Below are 12,507 nucleotides of genomic sequence, written 5' to 3' on the forward strand. Positions count from 1 at the left end.
ACATGTATGTTAATAAAAGTGCCTGTGTGAGATTTGGGACACAGCTTTGACTAAGAACTTTCTTTTTGTTCATACTTTATGGCTTTAAAAAAAATATCGAGATATATATCGTTTATCGCCATCCAGCTAAAGAATATCGAGATATGAATTTTAGGCGATATCGCCCAGCCCTACTCTGAGCCCTTCTTGAATGACTCTTCACCATGACAGACTGGAACAGCGGCCGCTGCAGCCTTCTGTCTATCTATCGTTTCCCTCTTTGCTAACTTGTGAACAAAACCCTCCTCAACATGGGGCAGCAACTCATCCCTGATTCAGAGTGGGCTTTCCACCATTTTCTGTCTGAGGACTAGGGATGGGTATCGTTTAGGTTTTATCTGATACCGGTGCCAAACCGGTACTTTTGAAACGGTGCCGGTGCTTAAACGGTGCTCAAACCGGTGCTTAAAGAATGGAGAACACAAACTTTGTCCACAAACCTCTCATGTTCAGCTGTTTTTTTGTAAAAAGATAACAATGTTAGCCTTTTCCGCAGCTATGGGGCATATATGGTATGACTCTTGGCTGGAAGCAGTGCTTAAACAATGGAAAAAACACAAACTTTGTCCAAAAACCTCTCATGTTTAACTGTTTTCTACTTTTTCTTTGGTCATTTTAGCCTCTTTGGCCAGGGTGAAGGGAGTATCTGCCATCAAACAAGAAGACAGCCGCATGTAGCTATGATGATGTTTGCTAGTTCACCTTACATGCATTAATGTAATAACGTGGTTAGCCTACTCAACGTAAATTATACACGAACAACATTAAGCTACTCGCCCAGAGAAGAACGGCTGCTGCTGCCATCATCATCCGTCATCATTTCTGCTACACTGGCAGGGCTAGGGGCCAGGACTCTACTCTTCAGGTTTTTGGGGGATTGTTGCTAACTCCGGGTCCGATAACAGGCACCACACCCGCAGTAGATGTGCACGGCTCTTGCAGCAAGCTATCAAATACGGCGCATTTCTCGGCTTTTAAAAAAAAAAACACTATGCGTCGCAAGCTGTTTCATCGGATTTGAGGTGTTACTTCCTTTGACAGTATCACAGTATCACCTTAAAGCACTTGTTGCAGGCTGCCGAGTTTGCATATTTTGCTGTGAAGTACAGCCAGACTTTTGACCGCTTCGCCTTGGGCATTTTTAATCTGTAGCTCTGCTCTAAAAGAACGTACGTACCTGGACCCGCCTACTATCCTCAGAAACGTAAAATGATTGGCTAGAATTCAAAGTGTATGACATCTCAGGAAAAAAAAGCACCGAAATAAAGCACCGAAATGTGCGTTGCTTTTCGGTCTGGTTACTACCGTTTATGTCAGAACCGGTGCCATCATGGCACCGGATACTGGTACCCATCCCTACTGAGGACCATGGCTAAAGATTTAGAAGTGGTGATTCTTATTTCTGCCACTCCACTCAGCTGTGATTTACTCCAGTGAGAGCTGGCGGCTCCACTATCTAATGGCTGTCCAAGCCCGACAGCTTCATGGTGATCACAGAGAGGGACATGCAATGTCCCGCTTGAGAGGCCCCAACCACGACACACAATAATGTCATGAAAGGATATTTTTAAAAGGGCTATGCAACATGCCCAATAACTTTTCATTCTGATGATCTACAGAGTCATTTGAGAACAAAACAAATTTCACTGCTCAAAAACTTCACTATCTATAGTGCAGACAGTGTGGATCCTCTAAACTAAGTTTGTGGGATACGATCTTTAAAGAAATGAAGATCAAACTGTCATTGTTTGTATTTGCTTACACAGCATGTCTTGAAGAATTAGCTGGAGTCATCAGCAACAGCAGAGAGCAGTCATATCTCAAGTCTAATAACAACAGACAGGAAAAGATCAATAAAGAAACAACTTCCCCAAACCAAAACACAAATGAAACAATAAGAAAAACAGGTTGAGCTAAAGTATATTTAAAGTTCATCCTGATTAATATAAATGTCACTGATAGTTACAAATATATTGGAAATCCAAAATACATACTACTCAGCTGATGTCTTTCTGTCCAACAGTTCCTTTTCTAGACTTGCAGGAGTTTGATGTAATCTGGGGAGTGATGGTCCAAGCCCCAAAGACAGTAAGAAGCAAGCAGAGGAACAAAGCATTAAAATAAATACAGGGGTTAGAGTTTATGTTGTAAAAATTCATATGGATTGAAAACAAGCCCTGCTCCTAATGGCTGCACTTTCCAAAAACGCTTAGTCTGGGCTTTTATCTAGTAGCTGCTGACTTTTCTTTTTCAAACAATCAACAGAAAATTTCACTGAGAGATATTTGTGTATAAGGTTTTTAAAGCTGTGGTGTTAATTTTTAAGTAACATGGGCCGAGGGGCAGCTGCAACGCTAGGCTAACACTTGCTAACTAGCAAGTTGATAAACCTGGTGCTAAACTTAGAGAAGGCACAAAAACAATTTGAATGAGTGTAAACATTTACTCACCAAATCAGTGTAAAGAATTGCAACAATAATCCCTTGAGCTGAAGCTTCTCCAGCTGAACCCAGGTTTGCTCAACATATTCTGGGAAAAAAAAAAACCTAAGTGCCATGAACATGTGGACTGACAGGAAGAAAGTGACATGTCATTTTCAAACCATATCATTTTGTCCTTCTGCGCTGAGAAGCAAAATTTCCAGCTTACTATATTTTTCCTAAGTTAAGACAACTTAAATAAACTGGGTTGATCTGCTTTTTGAATTTAAAGTACTGGCAACTTACTGAAATGCGGTCAGCTACTTAGCGCTTAGTGCTGTTTGCGTTAATCTGGTGGTGGTCAGAGGGCCCGGTCGCGCCTGTGTCCGGCAGCCTCGCCTCTGTCAGTGCGCCCCAGGGCAGCTGTGGCTACAGTGTAGCTTACCATCACCAGTGTGTGAATGTGTGTGTGAATGGGTGAATGACTGAATGTAGTGTAAAGCGCTTTGGGGTCCTATGGACTAGAAAAGCGCTATACAAATGCAGGCCATTTAATCTCATTAAAATGACGTTAACGCCATAACCGCATTAACTCTGTTGGCTCATTAACGCGCCAGCGCCGTGCAGCCCCAAGCACGGGCGATCTTCATTAACTCGCTAACAGAGATTTGCTGCGTTAATACGGTTATGGCATTACTGTCATTTTAATGAGATTAACGCTGACAGCACTACTTCATAGTGATTCTAATATTAAAAAAAATGAAGAGGTAGAAAAGTTTTTTTTGAGTCTAACAGAGCTAAAGTTCTGTTAGCAGAACTTGTCCTGGATGTAGTGTGTATTTCATCATCACACTTGTGTCCTTTTGTGCGATTAAAAATAAAAGTAATATTTATACCTCTACTATAAACCATTGCAACAAGAAAAACTGATTGTAGCACAGTTTGGTTGAAGACAAATGCATTTTTTTTTTAAATAATCACCCTGCGTCAAAACAACAAGCATTCAGTACAGTTACATATTAAACAGTAAATTACAGATTCCCAATGTGTGCCTTTTCTTGTTTTGTATATATTTCTCCAGTTTGGTGTTTATGCCTGCTGTCTACTATTAATAGTACTTGGAGGACTTGAAGCGAGCTCACCCATGATTTTGTTTTACATGTACAATCTCAATAAAGACACCAAAGACAGGGAGGTGTCCTTTCCAGCTAAACAATAATGAAGGTCACTGTTTGAATCAGTCATATTTCTTTCAATACAGTGATGTGCTGACAGGTCCAGGATCAGTCCAAATCATCAGCAGTTTGATCCACCTATGGACTGAAGTGCATTTGTGAAAATGTTGAACTGTTCTTTTATCAGTGTCTAACAGTATGTGTATGAAAGCCATGTAATGTCCATGTGTGCATGCTGAAAGAGACTGTGCTGGTCTGACTCCCCTCCTCCTTTCAGGGTGGAGCCTGCTGGAGTCCAGTGGTTGAGACCAGGTCTGAGGAAGTGTAAGTGTGTTTTTAATGTGATTCATGAAAACAAAGCAGCACACATTCAACCATCTTCAAACTGTCACATCACTCATTCACATCTCTGATGTCAGGAGGCATCAAAGTGTCAATCAGTGAACAGATGATGGATCAATAACTGCAGCTGGATTGTGTTTGTTCTCTCCACCAGATTCCTGTCAACCCACAATTGACACAAACACAGTACACAGAAACCTCAAACTGTCTGACAACAACAGGAAGGTGACATGTGTGATGGAGGTTCAGTCGTATCCTGATCACCCACACAGATTTGATGTTCATCAGCTGCTGTGTAGAGATGGTCTGACTGATCGCGGTTACTGGGAGGTCGAGTGGAAAGGAGAGGTTTGGATGACAGTGAGTTACAGAAGAATAAGAAGGAAAGGAGTCAGCAATGACTGTTTGTTTGGAGAGAATGATCATTCCTGGAGGTTGTACTGCACTAACGATGGTCCTATTTATGTTTGTCACGATACCAAATTCGTATCCACCACCACCTCCTCCTCCTCCGTCTCTAACAGAATTGCAGTGTACGTGGACTTTCCTGCTGGCACTCTGTCCTTCTACAGAGTCTCCTCTGACACTCTGATCCATCTCCACACCTTCAACACCACATTCACTGAACCTCTTTATCCTGGATTAAAAGTCTTTATGGGTGCCTCAGTGTGTCTGTGCTGAGTTGAGTGTAAAGAGTGTCCTCCTGTTAGAGAAACACTGACTGTTGAACAGATAGTTCAGTCTGTACATGTCTGTCTCTTTCACTCAGAAACATGTTTTCAGATTCATGGATTCAGTTGATGTTTTAAACTGTTCTAAATGATTTCTTGTAAATTTCTTCCTCTTCAGTCATTTAAAGATGTAAGATACTATTATTCCAGGATCCATATGTTTTTTTTCTGCCTTGGTTTTTGGTTAGTTGTGTTTTTCTGAAGCTCAGTTCACAACCAGCTCCTCTGCATTTTCATTAAAATGAATCCAAATGTTTGATTTCTCTTTCTTAATGGGGTTTTTCCAAAGTCTCCACATGCTCTTACTGTTTCACTCATTGTTGGAATCTCATAATTTGAAAATGTTTTGTATAAGCTGAAAATATTGGCTCAATAATTTTAAATGCAGTTATAACCAGAATATCATTGTTTTGAGGGATCATAATGGATATGGCTTATCTAATAAACAGGAAAGGCTTCAATCCTGATTTGAAAGTAGTCTTGTGTTTTTCCAATGTTGAACAAGAACATGGTGCAGGATGTTGGTACCAGCTTGGTTATCAAACACATGAAATATGTGTGTATCGCACTGCATATGTTGTGTATCACTTTAGTTTGTATGAAATATGAAAACTATCACAAAGTGTCCTGGTGAAGAATCTGCTGGAATTTGAGGATGGATATTTTTTTTTTCTAGAAGCTGTTTCATTCATATGATTTTAAAAAGTGCTGCATCAAAAACAGAGAAAGTGAAGACAGATGTGTTTGTGTGCTCAAAGGAAAATCACAGCAAAAAGCCTTGTGATGGAATTAGGCATTTTCTGTTCTGAAGCCGTCTAGTGGTTGTTTTGTGTATATTATTATTCCAGATCTAGCCAGGGGCCGTTTCACCTGTGTTAATCTGTTGCCATCACAAGTTGTAAGTAATATTGTATGTTATCATTGAAACAGGTTCAAATCAAATTTGAATGGGTATATAACCTAAGCTAATTAAAGTTGATTTATGCAGGAAATATGGCTGAATATGAAACTTGATCCTGTTATTCATAGGTACACGTCACTGTGACACGATAGGCTTCATGCTTCTGCTGGTGGCTGTGCAGCACTCATTTAACAAAGTAGAACACACAAAGATTTAGCTAAAGATGCTGAGCTGGAATATGTGGCTGTAGAAATACAGATCATTGAGGAAGTTTACACCAGAATAAACTAATATAGTTCTTGTAAAAGGTCCCAACTTCAATCTTTGGAAAGTCTGGAAGATAAAGGAAATGAGAAAACAAGAAGATGTGGAGACTTTATTGCTCACAGCTCACTCCGGGGAGGAAAAAAATGTGTTTCAGAAAATACTATTTCTACCTTATGATTACAGACATGAAACTGTTTCAGCTTCTCAAAAATTCATTTTGGCATTAGTTTTCTTCCAGCCTTGGAAAAAAACCCTCAGAGATTGGATGTGTTTGGTTGACTTGAAGCTTTCTGTGAGTTGGTGTCATCAGGTTTGTTCGACACACTGTCAAACAAAACTGGAAGCTTCTGTGACTTTGTCTTTACCAGTGATGGGAATAACGGCGTTACAAGTAACAGCGTTACTAACACTTTTTTCAGTAAAAACGTAATCTAACTAATTACTATTTCTATCGTTACAACAGCGTTACTGTTACTAACAAGAAAATGCGGTCCCAGATAGCAAAATTGGTATGGCCCAGATCTGGCCCACACAATGTGCTTACACATGGCTAACATACCGCAGAGAATGATGGTCCTCTGGTGGCCCAGACCTGGTTTGCCAGAGGTGGCCCACACATGGGCCAGCACAAGGCCAGTTGCAGACACACTGGTGGTCCTGTGCTGGCCTATGTATGGATTACCTCTGGCAAACCTGATCTGGGCCAGCAAAGGGCCGTCATTCTTTGTGGTATGTGTAAGTGGTGTGTAGCCACGGGCCAGTTGCAGCCATGTAATAACAACATGTGCCGGAACATAATATTGCAAAAGTAAGATGACAAAACTCTGTGGAGACAGTGAATGGAGTGATTGTTATGTAGCACTTTTCTACTCTCCCAGATTACTCAAAGTGCTCTGTACAACATGTCCAGTGTTGGGGAGTAACGGAATACATGTACCGCCGTTACGTATTTAAAATACAAAATATGAGTAACTGTATTCCGTTACAGTTTAAAAAGGTGGTAATTAGAATACAGTTACTTTGTTGAAATAAATGGGTTACACTGCGGTATTTTCCTGTTTCATATTGTCACAGGTCAGGACTGTTTGGGTTTTGTTTGTCCTGTTGTTCCAGGCGGCAGCGTTACGGTTGCCATGGTTACAGGTGACGCGCTCTCTGTGCGACTGTGTGTTTCCTGCATGAGAGAGCGCCTTTTTGTTGTTGCTGTTGTGCTAAGCTAATAGGCAGAATGCTACAGGCATAGCCCCAAAGAATGTAGCCTCATGGGCAGTGTAGTCCGTGCTGCAGGGAGAATGGACTGCTATACCAGTTATGTTTCTGTGAGCGAGGGAGGGAGAAAAAGGAGAGTGGAAAAGTACGAGTTGTCACCGAGCAGAAACGGGAGCTGGAAGCATGTAAATATAATAATAACCACTTCAGCCAAGAAGAGTGCCTGACGAGCCCAGTTGTAAGTAAGCTATTAAGACTCGACTGTACACCATGTTCAGCCACACACCCATAATTTGCTCCATTGCGGTTAATTTCACACCTCAAACATTTAGTAAACAACTCTTTTACGCTACGTCCACACCTGCACTGTCATGAGGTGGCCCTGGACATTCTTCAAGGAGAAGACAACACTTTTTATGGGATACTCCTACCCACACTGGAGACATTGATATTTAAGTCCCTGGAGTTGAGCAGTGGCCTGCAAATTCTTGAAAATCTTCCAGAGGCATGCAGTTGTCACAGTAAGAACTTGTGTTTTTAACCACAGGAAAGGAAGGACAAGGCCAAGGCAAGTCTGCTGGGAGAGTGCCAGAAAATTGTCCTTAACAAAGACCAGCGAGCAGGTACCAGGACGCCAACATGCCAACTTATCCTCTGTGGCCTAGTCCGTGCTGACTTTTTTTCCTTTGAAGATTAATTCAAGTCATAGATTATTTCAAATCAGGATCACATGGAATGGACTCTCTGAATAGATTCACACTGATAAAGAATATTTCACTCAGATACAATGCAGCTACTCCATCCAGTGCCCCAGTAGAAAGACTGTTTAGCCTTGGAAAGCTCATCTTTTCTCCAAAGAGGAACAGACTCTGATGAGAAATTTGAGAAGCTCCTTGTTTTGAGATACAACCACTGGTTTAATGGCTAGGTTGAATGGATGTGAGAGGTTTGTGGATGTTGCGAATAAGAATTCTTCATGTGTTAAAAAAAAGCTGAAAATGGTTTTATTTGTGTACGTTTAATGTGTTAGACTTGTACACAGTTAAACATATATGGATCAAATAATGTTGAATTCTGGATATGGATTGGTAAGCAATAAAAATTTGAAATAAGGGGGTAGGAACAGGAAAAGTATAAACTTCATCCTGCTCCTTTTCGAGCACACACATTCTGGAGACAGATATATACATGAAAACTTGATGATTTTTAAGTATTGTGTTTTTTCCTCATCATTTCAATTATATTAGCATGTTCGAAAAAAAATTTCTACCTACCTACTAGGGGTGCAACAATACTCTTATCGGTATTGAACCGTTGAATACAGTGCTTTCGGTTCGGTACGCACATGTATCGAACAATACAAAATTTTTAATTTATTTTATCAACTTTTCTTTTGACGATGCTGTCTGTGTTGAGAGCTCAGTGGATCTGCGTTCGACTATTCCGCCTTTGGTCGATTACAGTCTTATGTTATAGCAGCTGTGTTGAGCTCGATTCCTCGAGGGTCAACTTTTTGATTCCCTAGTCCAACACACATGAATTAAATGGCTGAATTGCTACATCAGCATCCAGTCAAGTACTGTAGTATTGCTAATGACCTAATAATTTTATTCTGGAGTGTTGGGGTGAGGACATGTCTTGGGCCTTGTCCACCTCTCCATGTCTGTCACATGACTGCAAGGATTTGGAGGCGGGTTTCCTCATGCCCTGAGTTTGATCAAACTAGAATCACATCATATTTTGTCAAGTGTCCGCCAAAGCGCTGAAGAGAAGGATGGTATAATAAAAAAAAAAAATTAAAAAAAAAAATTAAAATAGATAAGATGAAAACATTATAGAAAATATTGTGACACATCAACATATGTTTGTAAAAATATATGTGTAGATGCGAATATGCACATACATATACAAAAGTGTACACAATCACACACACTAGCACAAATATGTGACCATAAAATACGTGTATACGTGTACATCATCCAATGAGACAAAAAACTAGAATAGCTAAAACAGAATAAAAGTGGTGTCAGAGAGATCCGAAAGCCTTGGAAAATAAGTAGGGAATCAGATTTGATTTTAAGATTTCCAAGGAGGAAGAGGATTTTATAAAAGATGAAAGACTGTTCCAGAGTCTCATGGCAGCAATGGAGAAAGCCCTGTCACCTCTAGATTTGCAACGGTAGGCATATTGTAGCAGATAATTAAAAGGGGAATCATAGTTTCTTCATTTATTCACACAACAGGTTAAACCATGTTAGCCAGCATGCCACAAGGCCACAAATTACAGCCCAGTGCCAGAAAAGTAGCTGTGATTACCTGCCTGGCACTGTGCACACCGTCGGCATCTTGAGAAGGCAGATACTTGAATGCAGTGACCAGCCAAACAGTAGTACATGCAGAGGGCAGCAAAGGCTCGCGTTAGGCTGGTGAGTCAGGCGTGGAGTGGACTCTATATTTAGACTATAATGACACTCCTGGAACATCAGCATCTGTTCTCTGGGAAGCAGGGAAAGCTGTGATGAGAGGTCAAATAATTTCTTTCTCATCACAGAAAAAGAAAGAGGAAAACAATTCAGGAACTAGAAAAAAAAACCCCACATCAAATCCTTAGAAGAAGCCTACGCAAAACAAAACAAGAATTAAATGAAATTATTGATAAACCTCTGATGGAGATGAGACGGCTGAGCAGGGGGCCGAGCTGATAACTGGGCAGCTGACTGAGCTAAGATGAGTGAGAGCAGTCTCAGGAAAAGCAATCTTAATGACAGCCACTGTCCTCACTTGCTGCACAAAAAAATAATAAATAAATAAATAAATATATATATATATATATATATATATATATATATATAGGCCCAGAATAAATAGTCACAAAGTCTGAAGAAACAGAAAAAGTATACTTTTCACTCACTACAGCTGGCTGCTTTGACACTCCAAAGGATGCTGGGCAGTGCAGCGAGGAATAGAGGGGGTTCTGTTGTGTGGGAGAATTTTGAGTTGATTTTTGTCAATCGGGTGGGTTTTACAGCTTTGTGTTCTGGCCGTTTGCTTTTGTTTTGTGCGTGTTTATTTTATCTGAAAATGGGAAAAAGGTAAAATGTCAAAAATCTGCTTCCATAATATAAATATCATTAAATACCTTTAGAAAAACTTCCACTTCACTCTTTACATGTGATGTTGTCAAAATATATATTTTATTGTTTAATTAATCTTAAAATGTTAGTCTGCCAAATGTGCAGCAATTGAATTTATTTATTCTCTTTATCTGATAGTTTGTGGGGCCCAGGTAGACTGTATAACTGCATCTCTACCAGTTTCTCTGCACTCCAGCCTCTTCTGTGCCATGTGAAGGGATTTTCCTCAAGGCAGGAGAAATTATCTCCACGAAGAGGAACAGGTTTGGCCATCGCACACTAGAACAAATTTTCTTAAATAAAAATGAAGGGCAACTTCAAACCCTGGCTGGCCCTTAAAAATGCATCCTTTTAAGGCCCTAGTGTACAAAAATGTACACGCCCCAAAAAGTGCTATAAAAACGTTATATATTCATATTTTTTTCACTTTAAATTGGTCAGTCTTTTAAAACTACTTCTCCCTGAAATATTCATATGAAGTTTTAATTATATTTTCGTTGTTTTAACCCTTTAAATCCCAGTTTTATTACATGAGCGCCCTGTTTTTTTAGCCCCAAAAAACAAAAAAACTAAATATTTTCCAAAAAAAACATTTGAAGTAATATTTGTTTGTTATTATAATTAGGCCTTTAGATGGACCAAAGATTGGCACCAACATTCATTTCGATCCACTTTTATTTTTTTTGCAGGAGCGCATTTCATAAAATGCACACACTATCGGTCCTAATCGACCACGCCCAAAAAAGTGCTATAAAAAAATTCTATATTAATATTTTATTCCACTTTAAATTAGCCAATCTTTTAGACCTACTTCTCCTTGAAATATTCATGTCAAGTTTTAATTACAGTTCGCGGATTTTAACCCTTTATATCCCGGTTTCGTCACATGAGCGCACTGCTTTTTTTGCCCCAAAAAACATAAAACTTGAATATTTTCCAAAAAAAACATTTGAGGTAATATTCAATTGTTATTATAATTAGGCCTTTAGATGGACTAAAGATTGGCACCAACATTCATTTCGATCGCCTTTTATTTTTTTTTTCAGGACCAGAAAATGGTCTCCAGGCGGCAAATGCTCCTCCTCTAGGCCGAAATAAGTGCATCTTGCCGGGGTAAGTCACGACGATTACCGGGGCACGATCACTGGGGACCCCTTTTTCCAGCACACACATCCGATACCACGTGACAACAAATACGTCATTTCCTGTTGACTAAAAAAAAAAAATGCACCCTCTCACGGTCCTAGGGGCCGAAAATGGTCCCGCCCGATCAGCGGGCGTAGCCGCTGCTGCACGCCGGAAATGAGGCTTCATTTCCCGCAGGTCTGTTTAAGCAGCCCGCTGTTTTCCAGCCCGGGGTCAAATGTGGAGCAAGGGCGCCACCCGGTGGACAAATAAAAAAATTACAACTCTAAGGCCCGTCCTGCAAAACGAAACGGAAACATAAGTAATCACCAAGACATTAACGGTAATAATTCTGCAGTGAAAAATAGCGTTTATAATGGAAGTCAATGGGGCCGTAAACGGCCCCTAGGGCTCTAAGAGGATGTGTATTGTTAGCTTAGCCACTGAAGCTAATTTAAGGAAGTCAGACTTGAATTTTGAAATGAAATTATGCCAAACTTTTTTTTAGAGAATTTGGCTATATTCTATTCAACACAGTGCAAATGGCTTGTAACTGAAAAACTACAATGTACAAAAATGGTCCCAGGGCCAGCAGGGGGTTAAATGCATCATGTTTTTAATTTGCAAGTTCATAAGCATGTTCCCTTTCCATTTCACAATCAAGTCTACCCACAGGTCAAAAATATGTCTGGGAAAATTTCCCTAATGTGTTGTACATTATCACATGTATATTATATGTAATGTGGCATTTTTCAATTATTGTATTTTCCAACATCAAGAAGTCACAAGCAAAGAAAGACCACACCATGGTGCATATTTAAACAAGGAGAGTTTACTGATCAAAACTATTTATTAAACAAATAAACCACTTTTTTTTTTAACTACCAAAAAAAAAAAAAAAAAAAAAAAAAAAAAAAAATACAGGTTCAAAGCAACACAACGGCGGCCCAATATCAGACAGAATTCCACTCTGTAGAGTGAGCAATCTTAATGAAGCAGTTGGTTTTATTTTGTGGATTCAAGCTGCTCTTCATATTTTTGGCCACCAGATGTCACCAGAGAGGACTGTGTTGAAAAGCTTCGAGTAATGAACCGTTTTTCAATACAAGCTTTAGTGCTTCAGAAAGCTTCATTTGGCCATCACTAGCTACAGCACACTGAAAC

General features: G+C 39.8%; 1 protein-coding gene across 4 annotated transcripts in view; it reads left to right on the forward strand.

Annotated features, from left to right (window-relative positions):
- LOC309714481 (protein NLRC3-like) overlaps positions 1-12,507 on the forward strand; it is a 58,594-nt gene that overhangs the window by 14,601 nt on the left and 31,486 nt on the right. For 3 of the 4 annotated variants that reach the window (XM_082546981.1, XM_082546986.1, XM_082546987.1), the window contains 2 exons: positions 3,912-3,958; positions 4,131-5,174. The exons of the other annotated variant lie outside the window; for it this stretch is intronic. In XM_082546981.1, the coding sequence (XP_082403107.1) occupies positions 3,912-3,958; positions 4,131-4,657 (574 nt within the window). In that variant the 3' untranslated portion in view covers positions 4,658-5,174. Of the gene's footprint in view, positions 1-3,911; positions 3,959-4,130; positions 5,175-12,507 lie in introns of those variants that run through there. 4 annotated transcript variants of the gene reach the window in all.

Source organism: Aulonocara stuartgranti, assembly GCF_965226115.1.
Source record: "Aulonocara stuartgranti genome assembly, chromosome: 9".
Taxonomy (NCBI): Eukaryota; Metazoa; Chordata; class Actinopteri; order Cichliformes; family Cichlidae; genus Aulonocara; species Aulonocara stuartgranti.